Below are 20,850 nucleotides of genomic sequence, written 5' to 3'. Positions count from 1 at the left end.
TAGGTCTAGGATGTATAATGCTGCCTATGCTACAAAAGCATTCTAGGTAAAAGGGGCAACGATCCTTGTAAGCCTCGTATTTCTTAATCATCAAGGCTCTAGCTACAGATGCCTTAAGTTATCAGAAAACTGAGATTCCTACACTGAGAGCAAGCACATATGCATAGTCTTTGCACATTGAAAGAGATTGTATCTTAAAATCATGCTATTCAGGTGGTGATTTTGAATTTATCTTTTTCAAGTCTAGCATGATCTCAGCAGTCACTCCCTTGAGAACTGCTAGAGACCAACCCTATGTATTAAATGAAAGCAGTTTGTAATCACAGCTGTAAAATTATTTAAAACGTTGATTTTGAGTTCTGTTTATTAGTTAATGGCTGCTGAGACCTTGCCAAAAATGAAGCATGGGAAAAGAGCAAAACTACTATTTATATGGTATCTGTCTGTGAAAATCCAAGGTTTCTGTTCTTAAGTCTCAAATTGTAGTCATTTATAAATCTCCTTAACCGCAGATGCATCGAAAACGGAGTAAGATAATAGAATATATGGTTAAATTTTGTATGATGTGGCTGTGAACAAGAAAGGTGACAAAGAAAGAATATTTTAAAAAAGTAATAAATATTTACTTCAATTCCTCTATCCCCACCCACTTCTCCTCCCATTCTCAGCAATTCAGCAGTTAGTTCAATGAAAAGTGATTTGCAGACCTGTAGCTATACGTAGAAGTATAGCTCTTATGACTGGATAGTGGCAAAATGATTGCTATATGTGTGTATAAATATGTAATATATATATATAGCATATGTAGCATACCTATACAGGAAGACATTATGGGCTGCAGTAGATGGATAGGGCAGTCTTTGAAAGCTGTCCTGTGCGCACTGTTGAATAATGATTAAAGCCAAAGTGTCCGTTTTCACACATTCAAGATGGGTGCTCATTCATTACTAAAGTAACTTGTAGATTTCATTCATATTCATATTATTAAATGATTATAATTTTCACTTTGTTGGAAAAATATAATATTTTCCATGTTTAAAGATTAAATTGGGGTTTTTGGGGTTTTTTTTACTGCCTCCTAGTGAGGTCTTTTTGTAGCTATTACACTGAAATTTAATTTTACCGACATCTACCATGACACCCAACAGTTAGCAGTGCTTGGAAGTAGCCTCACACATGCTGTTGAGTATGAGGAAGGCTTTTAATGAAAGAAGCTATTTTAGAGAAGCTGAAAAGGTTACTAATTTTTTTTTTTCCTCACTCAGAATCCTGAAAGTTGACTTTTCTTATAGCCACAGGATAGGTAGGTAAATGGAATTTAATATATCATCTAAGAAGTCACGAACCTTTCAGCTGGAGTAAGCCCCATAGCCTCTTACAAAGGCACTTGAAAACTAAATGCCCTGTCCCATAACTGAAAGTACACTTGTCACATAAAATTTTGCTGATCCCTGCTATGCAACAGCCAAGCATTTGGTCATGGTACAGGGGGTGACTGCATTTCAGCCATGTCGTGAGTGTACATCAGGGCATAGTTTTCATCACTAGGTCCAGTGCCCACGACCAGAGATTGCTCCATTTTGTTGTCTGGTGGACAGGTTGCAAGGGCATTTGCAAAAGAGAATTGAACAATGGTGGGTTTTGGACAGCTTTTTTCCATAGGCAAGGTTGATCAGGTCCACAGGTCGGAGAGCACACTGATCATTTAATTCCACTACAATTTCAGTATTACCATGGAGTATCAGTCCCAAGTTCAAAGCTGAGAAGAGAATCCAGCATTGTTTCATTCTGCAGGAAGTGTATATGTGGTGTGTAAGAGTATGTGCATATGGAGAAAAGATAGGATGTGAAATCATTTCAGCTTGGAAAAATCTCTTACTTGTGTTTCTGAAACATTGATATTTTGTTCTGAAGAACTATTGCTCTTACAGAGAAATAATTCAAGAGTTTTAAAGTTTCATAAGTGCTAAGTTACACCTAGTCTACTATTCGTTTGTATTTCAAGCAGATGAAGGATGGTGTCATAACAAGAAAGTTTAAAACTCTTGTCTTAGATGGCCTTTATATTCTCTGTCTTGTATAAATTGTCTGATTCCTAATAAGGACAGAGCTCCTGTTGCCAATTTTCTACCTTCTTTACCCTGCTTACTTATTTTCCTAGAGGTTGTAAAGACATAGTATCTTCGAGATATTTATCCTGTCAAAGTTGATTTATATTGACCAGCAAATGCAAAAGGAATTAGAGGACAAGCAAATGAGTTACATGCATATGCATAGAGTATAGGATTGCATAAGCCTTCTTTCCATAGGAAATAAGACAAAGAAAGATCCCCACCTTTCCTTTCAACCACTTCCTAACATTTGATAGTGTAGATATAATAACACGCTTACAAGTTGGTCATTAGATACTATAACTGGAACTTCTTGGTTGTTATGGGAAGCGTTAGTAATTTGATTTTGAAAGCTTCACTCAAGTAATTCTTAAAATTCCTTCAAAGTATACACATGAGATATTTCTGAACCACTATTAAATACTTCCCCATAAAAGTGGAGAAAAGAGGAAGCTTTAAAAGTAGACATGTTTCTATTTTATTTAGACCAACTGATGCTGTGGTAGTGTTTTTATTTGAAGTTTAATCTTAAGTTAATAAACTTTCTGTTGAGTATAGTGTGGCAGAATATGACCTGTACTTAGCAAAACTGGATGCAGTTACTGATTTTTTTTTTCCTAAAGTACAACTGGAATGCTGAACTAGATTCCTGCTAAAATGAGCTATTGGAATGCAAAAAACTGGCACATGTGAGAGAAGTCTGGCTGGTGAGAAATCAATGGATTATCTGAAGTATTTGAAATAGTAGGTCACTATTTCTGCTCAATGAACTGAATGATTATCGTTTATTCATGCCTGCTATGAAATGTATGACTGATGATTTATTTGGGAAGATGAATGAAATTAAATAGATGCTAAATAGGCATAGTAAAATATAGGAATTTAAATCTGACACACATTTACCTAGGATGCCTGAAAACGCTAGGATTTTTATATTTTTATAAATGGGGTTTACATCTTGGAAGGATTATTTAAAAGGAAGGTCTCCAGGCACAGATGATTTATAGTAACTTTTAAATGGCTGGACAGTCACATACCTGTATTGAAAATTAATTATTGTGAGTTTTCATAGCTAGTAAAATGTTTGCCTTTTGTGTTAAGACAGCATGATTTCTTCAGTTCAGTGTATGGATTTCAAAAACATTAGTAACACAAAGCCAATGTAGTATATCAAACACACTTTTATTTTTAGATTATATTTAAAAGACTAAGGAATTTTCAGTGTATTTTTAAAAAGGCAGAAAACGAGGCAGAATTCCTCCTGCATTTACCAGAGATGTTCTTGCAAATCGAAAGGCTGAAATTCTTACTTCATAGTATAAAATTTATTTGGAATAGTCAGCAATATTAAGATAAATTCAGCCATGGACTTCAGATACGAACACACATATAACACATTTTTGTCATTACTAATATAGTAGCTCAGTTTTGCCTGTGAAAGACTGTTATTGCTTTGTACGAAAGTGTCAGTCCTTTTTTTATTTTTGTTCCCGGAACTAAATAGGGGTTTTTTTTGCCAGAAATAGTGCAGCAATCGTTAAGAATTTGGTGGGAGAAAATGCTGACCACAGCCATTCCCTAGCCAACCCCCACTTTCACACAGAAAGATCCTTTTTGCTTGCACAACAATGTTAATATCACATTTGTCTTTGTTTACTGACATATGTTTACTCTAGAAAAAGGCATGTTGGGTAAAAAGTCAAAAGCCTCTGTATTTTAATGCTTATTCTGCTGCTAACTCATTGAATGACCATTGTAATTTAGTCACTACACCTCTGTGCTGCTGTTTCCCTGGGTATAAGGGACTTGCTCTGGCTAGCTGACAGGGACTGTGTGGCTCAATTATCATGTTGATTGATAAAAGTAATGTATCATCTGCACCGTTAGTAAAGTAGAATGCACAAATGTTCAAAGTGCAGTAAAGAAATTATTTATGCAAAGACTATTCAGTTTGTGGGTAAATATATTGTGTATTTTTATAAGCTTAAAAGGACTTTCTGCTGTTATTTAAGTTAGTTAAGTACTGCTTTTATTCTCAAGCATCCTGATGAAGAGTGCAAACTTTTTTACATACAGACCATCATAGTCTATCCTTAGGAAAAAAAAGCTCAGTTATATGAATAATTCAAATATCAGTCATCCTGGAATGCGGGTATAGGGAATAACTTCTCTTATGATACTGCAAAAATAAAATGTGAACATTTCTGAATCACTACTGATGGTTCAGAAAATATTGGTAAATACAGCTTTGAGCTTCGCCTAATGGTCTCAATGAGCCTGCTACTTAGATTAACTTTTTATTTTTAAATTGGATTGTGGGGAAAAATAGTACATTAAGATAGGAAGCATTTTTAACAAGATATTCCTCTGTGTTTTTGCAATTTCTTGTATATGTATAATGTTTTAATATTAAATCATGGACCAAAATTATTATATGGAAATGCGTTCTATTGAGAACAGAATTTGTTTCTTTAGCCGTCATATATCTATATATATATATACACACACACAAGTGTGAATCTTTTGTAATGCCTTCATATCTCTCTCTCTTTCTCTCTCTAGACATATATGTTTAGTTCTGTTGTGTTGCAAATATAAAAATATGTAGACTTATGAGGAAATTGGAATGCAAACCTAAGGACAAACAAGCTTTTATATAACAAGTTTCACTGAATTTTTACTTTTGCACAATATTATACATAGAAACAAAAACCTGCTGGTTTACAGAAAAGAGCAAGTAAGTTTTAAGTAGGTGGTGGGTTTGTTTTTGGTTTTTTGGTTTTTTTTTTGGGGGGGGGGTAGTTTTTGTTTTGTTTTACATATGAAGAAACCAATTAATCTTCCACAAAAAAAAACCTGTAGGCCATTTACATTTTTTTTCCAGAGTTGTTTGAAGTTTGAATTTCCTCCTCCACTGCATTTTAATCTCATTTCTAATCCCTTAGACCCCTTGATCAGTTCCTTAATGGCTTGCATTTGTCGCAAACACCTTGGTATTTTTGTTTTTATTTCTGATAAAAAGCCGTATCTAATGCACGAAAATGTGAATAGATATTAAGAAATCCCAGTGAGTTCTTTGACACTATGGAGACTACTTCTAATTTTAGCAGAGGAAAAATCTTTCCAGAAAGAACCATGTAATAATAGTACGGTTTCCTTTGATTTCTTTCTTCTTTTAAATACTATTAATGTTCATGTGTTTTGCTGTCATGGCCTCTTAGTAACTATGATTAGTTTGTGGTAGGATTTTTCTCAGCTTAACTCAGTTCTGATGTGTGAGAAGCTATATGACAGATGATGTGATGTGGGAAGGAAAGCTTGCCCAGCTTGTTGAAGTCATATGACCTCAACAAATGCATTTTGAGTACAGTCATATGATGGGATGGTGGAGAGACTATCCTACTGCAGGCTGCTGCATGGGTGTCTGTCTATGAATGTTGTCTCAGAGAGTAGGAGCTCTCTGAGCTTTTGGGGGTCACTGAAAGTATGGGTTTGCCTGCAGCAGGATAACTTTTTCCAACCAGAAAGAAGCTGCTTGCCCTCTTAATGCATGAGGTATCTGAGGCACACAGTGGGCCAGGAGAAATGAGTCATCTTGTGCCAGAGGAATGAGATATGATAGATCTGTATCACATACAAATTAGGAATAAGGTATTAGCGTTGTATTTTACCTCCCTTTAGTTCAATTGCTAGCTGAAAGGACAGAGGAGGAACTGAAAGCATGAGGCCAGTGGTGAGTACAGATTATCAGTAGTCCTCAACCCAGTAGTGGAAAATCTCTGATCTGTGGTCTTTTCTGCTTTGATTTATTTGAGGAAATGTCCATTTGCCCCAAATCTTTGCACTTCAAAAATTTTATTTTCCCTTTCGTGTTCCTTAGGTCACTGAATATTAATAGCACAGAATAGCACCATTTTCCCCAAAGGTCCTTTTATGTTTAAAACTTTTAAGTATTTTATGGGTCAGACTTCTAAAGCAACCAGTTCCCAGGAGGCTAAAAAACACAAAGGAGGCGGCATATGTTTATATAAAAGACACCTCTATCTAGAATTTATACCTGTAAGTCTTGCTTAGTGGCATCTCCTACAAAGAGAGTACATTTATGATTAATTTTGCAGGATTGCCACTTGGAACTCCCTCTATACTTTAACTATGAATTATGAAAACTGCTGCTTCTGGTAGCTCAATCCTGATTGATCTGATCAGTCCTTTTCAAAAAGTCTGTTCATTACCAGTGTATGTTCTGAAATTGATGGTGAGTGTGGCAGCCTCTTGAGTGATTGATAGTTGATTGAAATAGTTGTGGTATATATTTTTACAAAAATACCACTTACACAATATGGGACTAGAAGATGAGAGTAGGAACATTTCATGTTCCTGTACACTGGTTTTCTTAAAAATTCAACTTGCACAACCTGAAGCAGCCCCCCCTCTGTTTTTTTTCCCTCATCAGTTTGTAAGTGTTTCATACAAATCATATTTTCTATCTAGCTATTGCTGACTGGCTCCTGGCTTCAACACAGGGCTGATTACAGTGCCAGGAAATGTTCCTAGGTTTTCAGTTCAGTAGTAGCCGAGTAGCATAATTATTTTAGGAGATTAACCTTCATACCGTTGGCAGATGGAGCTGATCCAGCCTACATGTCTACTATAGAGGACTAGCCAAACACACACGATAGCCACACCAGACTACTACAATCTCTTAGCAACTTTCATCTACTGATGGTCTTGCCTGACAGGGAATTAAGACTTTGTTCTGTCCCAGCATCCCTTCAGACAAAACTCTGGGACTTACCAGTACAGGAAGAAAATGAACAGAGGACTTCTTTCTTCTTTTCTTTTCAGGAGTTACTTCTGTGCTTGTTTCTTCCTTCCACTCTGAAACACTTATTACTTCTCTGTTTTCCATGATTTCTGGTTGAATCGTTCCTTATCTGTTTGTTGGCTGTCGAGGCTTTCTTTTTTTTTGGTCTTTTCGTTGAGTATGGAGTATTACAGTGAAGCTGTTGTCTATCATGGATATTCCTGGACTTTGAATCAGCTTTGCAGGTTTGAATTGCACATATATGGAGAGAAACAAGTGGTGCTTCGGACAGCTAACTTTTTTTTTAATTCACAGATAGTTGTTTCTGGCATTAGAAAGTTGATTCCCCTAATTGAGAGAGAATTAGCAGAGTGTGTGTTTCCCAGCGAACAAAACATGGGAGACTGGAACAAAACCTAGCTTTAGATTCCACTCACGAGGAATGCACTTGTTCAGTGACGTAGGATGTTGATAGTCCCTGCTGACCGTGCTGTAGAATATATAGTTTTACATTGTACTTATCTGTTCATCCTGACCTGAAGCATTCCTGCCTGTGAGATTTCCAGAGTCTCACAGTGACTTTGTATACCATTGTCACCCTTACCCATGCTTGCATTCTGGAGTTCTACACTCCAGTAAGTCCTTTATTTTAATATTTCTTGATACTCAAGCTGTTCCTAATTCTTACCTTGTAATATGTGTAGCGTAGGGCCTGACTACACAGAGATGGTGTGAACTGAGGTAGGGTAAAAAGTTAAGCAGAACAGCTATTCCTCACTGAATGTCTTTGTTTTAACTTAATCCTATCATAATGTGGATGGAATACTCACTGCATGGCATAAAAATGTCCGCATGAGAAAATATTATGCAATAGCTACTCTACGCAGCTTCTCCATATGAACAATTTACTTGTTTGTCTCTCCAGCACAGCTGACAACAAACAATCCTGAAATGTCACGCTTTTACATTCTCATGATCCAATTTTCATTCTTTATCTTTCTAATAGATCCATAATTGGAGCCAGGAATATCTGAGAGGACTAATTATACTGCAGCCATAAAAATTCTCTTTCACTCTTTTGACCACCTCTCTTTTTGAATCTTTTGATTCCCCATCAGTTTAATAAAGTTAATGCTTCTCCTTCTTTTCAGATTATTAAAAATACTATTTGTTGAAGGTTTTTGTCTGGAATATTAATCAACTCTGCTCTTTTCTAGCCTTGATGGGAAAAATGTCACAAATTAATTCCTCAAGTGGTATTAACATTGCACGCTCTTGGCAGAAATTCACCTCTCAGATGTTTCGTTTTCAATTCCTTGCGTGTTTCCTTGCATGATCAAAACTGACTGAAGACCCAGTAATGCATATCAAGGGGCATATACTTTTGCTAACCTGAGTTCAGCTGATAGCATAATTTTGTTACAAGAATTTTTCTGTAGTTTTCATGCCATGGATTTCTCCTAGCTGTATAATTGGGAGACATAAATTGTCACACTTGTGCTGATTTCAATTTAGTTTAAAATGAAGTCATGAAGACTTCGTAATTTATTCCTGCAGTTTTGTCAGCTCAACAACATGTAGGCCAAAACTGGAAATGTTAAGGAAGCTGACATTAATTTGCTGGGTATTCCAAAACATAAGAAGGAGGGTATTTTGTAAGAGATGATAGGAGGAACTATGTACAACTCATACAGTCTTTAATGAATTTGTAGTTACTACTTGATCTCCTCACTAGTCCTCTTTTGAAGTTCTACTATGCTCATATTCAATTAAATGCTTCTGTTATCTAAAATCTTTTCATATTCATGTTATTAAATAACTAACAATGTAAGGAAATTTCTCTTTTTACTAGAAAACATTGAATTTTGCTGAAATATTTTATACTTTAGTACCTTTAAGCTTGGCAAAGTAAGAAAATGGTTTCATTTTTATGCCTTTTTTTGGAAGCATACTCAAGTTTTTAAGCGAATTTTTTAAAGAAAACAAATCAAAAGCTGTAATTTAATATGGGCTGTCTTTCATTTCTTACAATGAGTTTAGAAAACTAAAACCTTTTTTAGATTACACTGGCAGCAATGTATGTGAAAACCTCTTGGATTGCTATTCCATCACCAAATAGGTTATCACACTTTGAAAACTGTCTTAATTTGCTTAGGTCAAGCATTCTTCATAATATTTTCTTAGCAGTTTACGTTAAAAAAATTTAAGCATTTCATTTCATTGCATTTCTCACCAGGCTTAACTGATACAGCTGTATTGCCAAGTTTAAAACTAATAATAGACACACTATTATTATGTCCATAGTGAGAGAAAATCTCTTTTAGAATTTAAAAGAAGTAATCTTTTTCTTTGCTACCAGTAAGTGTATTAGTTATATATTCTTTGTGTAACTGAGTTTTGTTGTTTGCATTAGAATCTCGTCCTTTGTCACTTCCTGTGAAACCCATGCTGAACTCATCTGAAAGCTGCAGAAGTCCTGAAGAAAGAATGAAGGAATTTATTGGAATAGTGTGGAATGCAGTTAAGCGCCTTACACTTCAGGTAAGATGAAAAGGAAGTGGAAAAAAACCTATGTCTTTCCAAACTTTATGATACTTTTTATGCATCCTAGTGCTTTTTATTTGAGGGTTTTTAAAGGAGCTCCCAAGTTTTACTGTCTTATTTCAGTAGTTTCAAAGTCTTAGAGAAAGAAAAATAAAATATAGATTTTTGGTATATTAAGCAAAGAATGCTTTGGTTTTAGAACATTAGTTTTCAATATACTTTTTTATATCTAAGGGGAAGATCCTTAAAAAAAAAAAAATGAAAAAAAATGCTTGTCACACTTTTCTGTATTATAAACATAGCTATACACCTTTTTATCCATAGTTGGATTTGCAGAATACCTTCCTTTCTAAAAATATTTGAGGAAAGTGTGTATGATAAATACTTTCTTGGGGTGTATGATACAATATGGTGTTATACAGTGATGGCTCAGCTGCTTACGTGTCTACCTTTTCATAAAGGATGAGTAGATGTCCACTTGGATTAAACCATTTCATCCTAGACTGCTCTAGATTGTGACCGCTAATCAGTAAAAGCAGAGTTTTCCTGTAGCAGTATATATGCATACTATACACAAAAAAGGCCATGTTAGAAGTCCAGTGTTAACTATTGCATGATAAAATACTGGATGGCTTAGAAATGCTAGAATTAGGACTCCTTTCTTCCAAGTATATATCAAGTGCCTGCTTAGAAATTACCCTAACTTAGAATTATTATAATCTGTGCCTTTTGAACAGTACATTCTATGAGACTGGTATTTTACGGTACACCAGCATATAGTAGCAAAACTGTTTTTGTGTTAAAATAAAATAAAAACATAAAAAACTCCCTATTTCTGACAAAGTAATCGTTGAATGTTCCTTCTGTTCCTTCTTCCTATCAAGAAATATATTTATTCATATACAGGCTCATCCCAGAACCTGTGTCTGTTTTCCTCCTCTTTCATGCAGAAAGCACTTTGTGTTCAAAATATTAGAAAGTTTGAAAGTTTAAGTTTTGCCTGAGCAAGAACTTCAGACTTGTGACTTGACTGCAGAACATACTGAAGTTGAGGATATGCTTTCTATTAACTCTATTTAGTTTTCAGCCAGCTCTTTCATCATTATTTCATGAGTATTCCTTTCTTTCTTTCTTAATGTTGTCTCCACTGGAGATTAAAATGGCTAGATAAGGGGAGTCGAGAGAGAGAATTTGTAAGCTGTCTGAAGGAAGCAGTGTATTTTTGTTATGTGTCTGGGTGGTACCCAACACAATGAGAATCCCTATATAAATGAGGCTTACAGTTTGAGTCATAGTAAAAGTAATAATATAATAATGAGGATGATGAAGAGCTGGATCCTTTATAAACGGGGAAAATTGAATCAGGACTAAGATATTCTGCTTGTACGTTTTTCAAGGTATGCTTTGTTACATGAGCAACCAGCAAAGTGAATTTGTTTCAAAGAATAGTTAAGATAGTGAGCAGCTAAAAATGAAGTTTGCCTGTTACCAAATAGAAAAACAAGAAAAGGTTGTTTTCAAGCTAGTGGGTTTTTTTGTGGAGATGCAGGCTGATGACAGTGATAGGCACATGTTTTCTCAGAGAGTAATTTGTAAGTGTATTGCTGCTCTGACGTAATACACTCACGGATTAGAGCTAATACTGGCAGAGGATTTTTTTTTTATTAGATACTCCTTCTGGTGTTTGAGGATCTAGGTTTATTTACTCTTTACAGGGTTTTTTGGTAAGGTACTCATGCTTTCAGTTTTCATCATTATGAATATGAAATTATATTTTTAGTTTTTATCTATGTTGAAATTAAATGGCCCTACAAAATCATACAACAGCTTACACACTTGTCATATGTTTCATCCTTATGCTTTGATCATACTTGGTAAAGTATATGCCAGTATCTTGCCAGAAGGACATTACATGTTACCAGTGAAAAGTTTCACAGATTCCAAGGAACCACCACAGGAAAAGTCCAAGAACGTGCTTCCAAACAAATATGCAGTAGTCCTTCTTAGTGAAATATGAAGGATTTATAGATATGCTTGTGGTTCTTTTTATTATTGCTAGTAGTCCCTAAGTCTATTTTATTTAAATATATCTTTCAAGACACAAATGCATATATATATATATATATATATATCTTTTTTTCCTTCAATACCAGCCTAAATGGGAAAGCTGAAATTTGTGCAAGGCCATGTAGAGGATAAGATCATGAGGGTTATTGCTCTGTTTTTTGATTCAAGTACAGTATGATATATTTATTTTATCAAACATAATACGTATTTCATTAAACACATAAATATATTTATATGTTAAATTCATACAGATTTTCTGTATTTTATTATCATTTGGCATGAAAAAAGCAAATTTCTAGAATATTTTGTCTGGTTAAATGCTGGAGCACTTAGACTCTAAGGTTTTTCTAAAGCTATTTTCATGTTCCTGGTTCTTTTATTAACATGATTGTAGAACAGAAAAGTCTGTAGTTGTCATCAGATAAAACAGAACTTCATAACTTAAAATCATCAAAGGATTATTCTTTTAGTGGAAGTTTGAGTGAGTAAATGTGTTTGGAACCAAAGTAACTGGAAAGTTTGTTTTGGATCCAAAGCTGGTACTTGCTTAGCCCTAGCCCTGGCTTGCTCATGATAGAATATTGCATGAAGATTTTGTGGATGGGAGTTGTGGTAAGCTATTACTATTTAAGAGAAAAGACTTTCATACTTAACTATAAAAAGTTGTTTTTATTATTTAGTTGTTGTAGGATTTTATATGCAGCCTTGAGGTCTTTTTGGCAGTTACACTGTGTGGGAGGGTAATACTCACTTTTCACGTGTTCTTCATACTAATAGTTGCTAAAATTGTGGAGCAGTATAAACACAATTATTTTTAATTGGTTGTTAATGCTGAATTCCAGTGAGAATAATGAAGGATCTGTATTAAAAGCAAATGAATTAATGAGTAATGTTGCAATGAATGCCAACTAAATAAGAGTGTAATTATTACATATAAAACCTAACCAGATACTCCACATGCCTTTAAATATCCCTGAAATTATTTGAAAAAATGAGTCTGTTTCCTGAAATTATTGAAAATAATATTTTCTTTAAAGCATGTAACTTGTACAAAATTTTAGTCGAAGTGAAACATTGATTGAAAGAACAGAAACGTAAGAATGAGATTGACTAGAGTTCCTGTTCTTTGAACAGTGGTCTTTATTCATGGGTCAGGAAGAGATTCTGTGACTTATAACTTGGCAGTTACAGCTTTCAGCAGTTATTCAGTAGTTATGAGATAGGATGATTTCTTAAGTTGGTTACTTACCACAAACTGACAAAAAATGAAATTTTCCTTAACTAAATAAAAACTTTTTAAAATCAAGCTTTCTTAGAAAAGAATAAGAATACTGTGTAGTGCTAAGACATTGTGTTTTAAGTGGTCAAAGAAAATGCAGCTGATCCTTACTATACTCATTTGTATGTACAGGTAGCCTGCTCTCTTAGTTCTCTTACCCATGTGCTCTGCTTTCCATTTATATAATTTTTACCTTTTGTCTAACTTCAAAACATGAATTTCTGGCCGGCCTTTTTAAATTCCAACAAACAGTGCCTGTCTGGCTCAACTGCAGATGGTCTAATTGGGTAGAGCTAATCTGGATGTCAGAGGCTGAGGTATGGTCTTAAAATAATGACCGCACCAGAACCCCTACATAGGATGTATAATGGTGGTTCTTTGCAGTTTTGGGAGTCGTTGCGAGATTATATTCTGTATCTGAAACTCCCAGAAAAACACATTAGCCTTTCTGATGAGAGCATATGATGGATGATGTTTAATGCGGAGAGAGGCCACTTCCCAGGAGACACCTTTATGTGAGTGTCACCTTGTGGGTCATCTTCAATGCCTCTGATTGGTTTATATAGCTATAAAATGTGGTTAGGGAAGGGAATCTCCTTATGGTATCATTATCATGAAAGGCTGTAAAGACTCTTGTACAACCTGTCCTTTGTCATCGCACTTGTGCAGGATAACTATGGTGTGTCACTTGTTTTGTTTCACTCCCTCCCACCCACCCTCCTCAGTGAGGAAGACCTAATTCTTTTGTAGTATATATTTCACTGTTCTCTCTATTAAGCAACATTCCCTTTTTATAAAATATGAATTAAAAATACTCCATTTATTCCAGTAACGTAATACTTTCCTTTTGATACAACAGAGAGCTTAAAGTCATTGCACTTTTTTAGGCTTATATATTAGTAAAAGCTTAGAGCAATATGCTTTGCGTAACTTTTTAAAAGTAGAAGGGAAAATAATGCTTACTTCATTGGTTTATCATTAGTGTACGTTACTTAGCCTGTACAGGCCTTGACATAATAGAAATTAAAATAGGGGGTGATTCTGTTTCAAGAATTTGTAATAATTCCTTCTCTTTAACACATGAATGTGTTCAGTATTGGCAAAAGAACACGTTGCTACCAAAACTGAAATAAGATCCTTGAAACAGAAAGGATGTTGCCATGGAAAAATGAAGTAACACTCAGTGCAGCTGCGAAGCATTAATGAATAGGATATTTTTTTAAAAGATCATTTGTGTTTGGTGTGGCTTGGAGGGTCCCAACCAGATGGTTTCCATGAACAGGATCTGACCCCCAGCTTGAGGACTTCTTACTGGCAGATTACTTCATTTTCTTTCCCTTGGATTGTCAGATCCTTACATTAATGCAAGATTTACTGCTGCAGGTTTATATTCAGTTACATAAATCAGTCACATTTTACATTAAATTCACAATTTTAGACACACAGTTTAACAGTTATTTAAAAAGTGTAAAAAGATTTATATGATACCTTTAATATATGCTATTGATGTCATTTAATTTTAAGATATTTGGATTACATATATTTTAAGGCACTTTCTGATTGGTGAAGCAACCTGTGGCACACATTCTCACTTTTGTCCAACATATAATGCCATCATTTTAGGTGCACTCTTCCATTCCTTCACTGGAACTTGTTATTAGACAGATCTCCAGATTCTGTCAGATAAACCTACATGGATTCCATTGAAGTTGATAGTTGTGTGTAAGTAGAATCTGCCTCTGAGAAGTTTAACAGGTGCAATTCAATTTTGCACTTATTGGGCCCTTGTGCATCCAAGTTGGCAATTTCGCATGTAATTGTAATAATTGCATGATTTGCTCTAAAATGTGGAATTTTGCCATATGTTCATTGTGTTGGCCTTTGAAATCCTGCAATAATGTTTTGCAAAATTTATTTATTCATATAAAACTTTAAATGAAACACAAGTAAGCAAACCATATCTGTAAGCAAATCTGTAATATTACATATGGAGGGCCTGATGCTATCATGTAAACCCCACCAAAATTCATGGTCCAACTCCCATTCAGTTGTTTGAAAATAAATGGCAAAGTAATGCCTATGTAAACAGGAATTTCCCTCAGGCATTTGAAGGAGTGAAACTGTTGTGATTCCACTTCAATTTTCTTGATACAGCAAAGTAAAATAAAAAAAAAAAAGATCTGAAGAACTTGTCTTCAGTACAAAGCTGTACTGAACTGTAAATTAAGTGTAAAAATTCTACTGAGTATTGAGATCTCTTCTCAAGAGTACTTTGTAAAACATCTCCTGTAGATCTTGCTGCTGGTAATGTGATGAAGTATAGTATCTCTCCAAGTTGGTGGAATTTTTGGATTATTATTACCACATGGTTTGTATATCCAGGCAGCATTTGATGTTAATCATCATGGGGGGGGGGGGGGGAGAGAGAGAGAGAGAGAGAGATGAAGAATGGATGATTTGTTATAAACTGTTTACTCAGGAAATGCAGTGATAAAACAAAAGTTATACTGATCATAAGTTCCTTTGTCATCTATTTATCATTATCCCACAATGGCTTGACCTGCAACCTATTACTAATAGACCAGAAAACGATCTAATGTGTCACTGTAAAAATCTTTGCAAATTGACACAATGACTAATTTACCAGTTAAAAAAAAAAAATCCAAATCTATTACATCTGTAACAATACACTGTTGCTTTTCATCCAGTATAAATAAAGTACACTCTGCAACCTTGGATCAATAAACTACTTATCAAAGATGTAATTAACTTCATTTTACAACTCAAACAGTTCTAAAACTAGAAACAAACACAGACTTCATGTAACAATGTATTTATTTTTGCAGAATTCTACTTATATTTTTCTGCAGTGAATTCTTGTCAGTTTGTCTAAGCAAAAGGGCACAAAAATGCTGAAATAAAGATGAATATCTGTGTTTTCCTCACTAGGCTGGCAAAGTACTTATGGTGCTGAGGAATTCCAGCTCTATTGCAAATCACTATTGTGGTCTTGAGGGACTGTTAGTCTTCAGGGGAGGGTATGGAGTACAAACCTTGGTTATCAGTTTTAAGCTGTGATGCCTTTAATGATGTCAAATTGAAAGACTCTGTTACATAAGTTTACAGCAAACAAATGTTCTTTTATCACAGTTACAAATAACATCTTGTGTCCAACATTTTGTATGCTAGACTTTTCCAAACAATGTGAAGAACTGAACTGAATCATAGTTTGTACTAGCTTAACAAAGCGTTCAAGTGTGCAGGCTGTTAGGGCTATTTGATATCCAGGTGCAGAATATTACATGTAAGAGCCAAGGAAGACTAACAGTCTGCAGCTTATACTGCCTCTGAGTTAACAAGTAGTGGTGAGTTCAGTTCGTGGTTTGGGCTCACTCAGCCTCGCTAGAAGCTCATAAGGAGATGGCAGAATGGTCAGAAGTGTTTCAGGGAAACAGCATTGCTTGAAAATAAAGAACAAAAAAGTGCTATTTCATATGAAACCATATGCACTACTTCTGATTTACAATGAAAACAGGACAAAAGCTGTATAAACTTTGTGAACTTTATTCATTTCTCTTTGTGTATGTATGCACCTATCCATTTGTTTTAAAGTCAGTTTTTCACTAAAGTTTATATTTTTCCTGGTTTATCTGATGATTAACCTTTTTGTACATGCTCATTACTGTTGACTACAAACTAAAGACAGAATTTTCCCTGAAATAGGTCTTTATAGAAGTCTTTATAGAAGGTAACAGTATATAAAATATTGATTAGTTCTACAGGCTTAGCTATTGCTAACAAAAGCTAATGAACTGCAAAAAGAGGGCTTTCTCAGCTTTATTGTGAGAACATTTTCTGACTCAGTTACGCTTCTTGTAAAAAGTTGTTGAAACGTAGATAATAGATGTATATTCAGTTTATATGGCAACACCTTTCTGGTCAAATTTACAGACCAAAATCACACTTCTTCTTTCCTCCCCTCCCATAATCGTAGTTTACAAGAATATATTATTTTCCAACATTTTGTGTCATCTTTCCTCTTAATTCAACTAAAAGCTAAGACTATTTTCAATTGGCTGTGACGGATGAGTAACTTCAGATTTTGTACCAAGATGAATACTCCACATCGGAGGAAAAAATGGTGATCTGTTTCTGAGAAATCTTTCTTGGCTTTGTTTTTTTCAGCTTGAAGTGCAATCTTGTTGTGTATTCCTTCCGAATGACAGCCTGCCTTCCCCAAGTACTATTGTATCAGGTGACATTCCCAGGACTGTGCGAAGCTGGTATCATGGGCAGGCCAGTATGCCTGGCACACTTGTCGTCTGCTTGCCCCAGATAAAGATTATGAGTGCTGGACACAAACACATGGAACCATTGCAGGAAATCCCATTTGTTGTGCTGAGACCCATTTTGGAAGAAGGTAATGTGATAAACTCAAACAAGCTTACTCTCCAATTTCCATTTTTAACTGTTATGAAAATTATCTTCATTTCATTTTGAAAACAACTGATGTTGTGCTGCTTTTTTAGCAGCATGTTATGTATTATTGACGGCTAGAAATACTAATGACAAGGTTTGCCCCACGGAGATCAAAGGGAAACTCATCATCAAAGAGCTAGTTTTGTGGTATGTTTTGTATGTTTGGTGAAGCCAAAAGAATTCAGAAGTACGATTTTTACCTTCATTGGTTTTGTCATTCCAGTTACTGTGTAGCCACAAACACTCGGTTTGACACAACAGGAGGGGGCAGTGAGTTATGAATTCCAAAGCAGAATGGAGGCAGGTTAGGAAAAACTTCTCATGCCACCTTTGCTGGCAAAAAAAAAATTAAAAAAAAAGTCTTGGATCTAACATTCAGACTGGACGTTAGGAAAAGGTTCTTCGCTGAGAGGGTGTTCGGTCACTGGAACAGGCTCCCCATGGAAGTGGTTATGGCATCAACCCTGTCAGTTCAAGCAGCATCTGGACGACACTCTTAGTCATATGGTTTAGTTTTAGATAGCCCTGCAAGGAGCAGGGAGTTGGACTTGATGATCCTTATGGGTCCCTTCCAACTTGAGATATTCTATGATTCAATGTAAGATGAGAAAAGAAATTCATAAATATATAGCAGACTATCAAAAGAATCATAGAATAGTTTGGGTTGGAAGGGACCTTTAAAGGTCATCTAGTCCAACCCCCCTGCCCGTGGGCAGGGACCTCTTCAACTAGATCAGCTTGCTCAGAGCCCCGTCCAACCTGACCTTGAATGTTTCCAGGGATGGGGCATCCACCACCTCTCTGGGCAACCTGTGCCAGTGTTTCACCACCCTCAGTGTAAAAAATTTCTTCCTTCTATCTAGTCTAAGTCTACCCCCCTTTACTTTAAAGCCGTTCCCCCTTGTCCTGTCGCAACAGGCCCTGCTAAAAAGTCTGCTGCCATCTTTTTTATAAGCCCCCTTGAAGTACTGAAAGGCTGCAATAAGGTCTCCCCGGAGCCTTCTCTTCTCCAGGCTGAACAACCCCAACTCTCTCAGCCTTTCTTCATAGGAGAGGTGTTCCATCCCCCTGATCATTTTTGTGGCCCTCTTCTGGACCCGCTCCAACAGGTCCATGTCTTTCTTATGCTGAGGGCTCCAGAGCTGGATGTAGTACTCCAGGTGGGGTCTCCCCAGAGCAGAGCAGAGGGGCAGAATCCCCTCCCTCGACCTGCTGGCCACGCTTCTTTTGATGCAGCCCAGGAGACGACTGGCCTTCTGGGCTGCGAGCGCACATTGCTGGCTCCTGTCCAGCTTTTCATCCACCAGTACCCCCAAGTCCTTCTCGGCAGGGCTGCTCTCAATCCCTTCATCCCCCAGCCTGTGTTGGTACTGGGGGTTGCCCCGACCCAGGTGCAGGACCTTGCCCTTGGCCTTGCTAAACCTCATGAGGTTCACACAGGCCCACTTCTCCAGCTTATCCAGGTCCCTCTGGATGGCATCCCATCCCTCTGGCGTGTCAGCCACACCACTCAGCTTGGTGTCATCTGCAAACTTGCTGAGGGTGCATGAAAAGAATGAGACTCTATTGGTCATCATGATAGGCAACAATTGTGTTCTGTTTTGTGTCTGTAGGGATTGTAGCAACGTTTTTGTAGAGATTTGAAGAAAAAAATTGAGAAGGTTTTTACGAGTGTTTATGGGGGGGATGCTCTTGTGCATAGCCTAAGGATGAGAAAAAGTATGGTAGTTCTTATTTGTAAAGCTAATATTTGATAGAGGTTTGAGTTGTAGACCAATTTGAGGGAAAAATCATCTTTTAACATTCCACAACTGATTGAGAAATGAAAGGAGGGGATAAGCTGTAAAGGACCTAGCAAGTGAGAACAAGCTGCTTATGTTCAGTACAATTTTTTTAAAATAGAGCTCTTAGAAATGACCAAAGTAAATGAATTTGCAGCAGTATCCTGAAGGAATACTGATGTAAAAATCTTGTTCTACAGATATATACATATTTTCATATGAAAAATTGTTTATTGGAAATAGATGAGGCAAGTATCCTTAACAGTCTTGAGTCTTGGGGTTTGGGTTTATTTTAATGGCATCCATGAGCTCTAGCCTTATAACTGAGTTTAAAATTTCATGGAAATGCCAGTTGTTGTGGTTTAACCCCAGCTGGCAGCTCAGCCCCACACACCCACTCGCTCACTCCCCCTTAGCGGGATGGGGAGAGAATTGGAAGGGTAAAAGTGAGAAAACTCATGGGTTGAGATAAAGACAGTTTAATAGGTAAAGCAAAAGCCATGCACGCAAGCAAAGCAAAGTAAGGAATTAATTTGCTACTTCCCATCGGCAGGCAGGTGCTCAGCCATTTCCGGGAAAGCAGGGCTCCATCATGCATAATGGTTACTTGGGAAGACAAATGCCATCACTCTGAATCTCCTTCTCCTTTTTCCTTTCCCCAGCTTTTATTGCTGAGCATGACGTCATATGGTATGGAATATCCCTTTGGCCAGTTGGGGTCAGCTGTCCCAGCTGTGTCCCCTCCCAACTTCTTGAGCACCCCCAGCCGACTTGCTGGTGGGGCGGTATGAGAAGCAGAATACACCTTAACACTGTGCAAGCGCTGTTCAGCAATAACTAAAACATCCCCATGTTATCAACACTGTTTTCATCACAAATCTAAAACATAGCACCATACCAGCTACTATGAAGAAAATGAAGTCTATCCCAGCCAAAACCAGTACATTGGTGTACAGTTAGTTCATTATTGTATTCTTGAATGATACTATTTGGAAAGAATTGTTGCTGGGTTTTGTATTTGTTCTAAGATGAAGAGAGGGAGATGCAGCAATTGTTCCATTGCTTTTGTGACCGCATTTTGTGGAAAAATTATTCTGTTTTCTGCATACTTATTGCTGAAACATGAACAATTATAAAGGGTATGCTATGAAAAATTAAGTCAAAAGGACATTCAAGAGCTACTCCTGCTCCTGCCATCTGAAGTTCATTTGGATTTATAACTGTTTTCCTTCTCCCTTTGTTCTGCCACTTATATTGGACCCTTCTCCTCCTTCCTGTATTTTACCTTAACTCACAGTAACAAAAAAAAATTGTAGTTTTAAATACTGAAAGTCATATTAGAGATGCTGCCAACTGAAAAGAAAAAAAAGAAGGGGAAAAAAAAGGGAGAGAGAAAGGTACATGTGTGTTTTCCTAATGACTTTCAGTAGGAATGATCTAATTTGCTAATCATAGTGACGGATAAAAGATAAATAAATTTAAACAGTCTTTTGTTTGTTTTAAACTGATGATGTAATTTAAACCATTTATGAAAGTAAGAAGTCATTTGAATTTTGTCAAACCCAGATTTGAAGGAAAGATCCTAGTGAGAGAAAAGAATCCCCCTGGTTGGGATAAAGCCTATGGTAAGGAATTTATTTGTGTGTGGCTTTGTGCTCTGGGAATAATGCCAAACAGAAGTTCTCACAATCTTGATAATTTTGATTCTCTAATGGAGCTGTTGCCTTCTCCCATGCCAAAACTCCCCCTTAAACAGACTATTTAAAAGTTGTTTCAAAGCTTTTA

The 20,850-nt window shown here is 36.3% G+C and overlaps 1 protein-coding gene across 5 annotated transcripts in view; it reads left to right on the top strand.

The window, feature by feature from the left end:
• Positions 1–20,850, top strand: part of VPS13B (vacuolar protein sorting 13 homolog B) — a 497,028-nt gene that overhangs the window by 237,089 nt on the left and 239,089 nt on the right. For all 5 annotated transcript variants that reach the window (XM_076329345.1, XM_076329347.1, XM_076329346.1 and 2 more), the window contains exons 22-23: positions 9,329–9,456; positions 16,991–17,225. In XM_076329345.1, the coding sequence (XP_076185460.1) occupies positions 9,329–9,456; positions 16,991–17,225 (363 nt within the window). The remainder of the gene's footprint in view (positions 1–9,328; positions 9,457–16,990; positions 17,226–20,850) is intronic.

Source organism: Aptenodytes patagonicus, chromosome 2, assembly GCF_965638725.1.
Source record: "Aptenodytes patagonicus chromosome 2, bAptPat1.pri.cur, whole genome shotgun sequence".
Classification (NCBI taxonomy): domain Eukaryota; kingdom Metazoa; phylum Chordata; class Aves; order Sphenisciformes; family Spheniscidae; genus Aptenodytes; species Aptenodytes patagonicus.
This window is presented reverse-complemented; position numbering and strand designations above follow the sequence as displayed.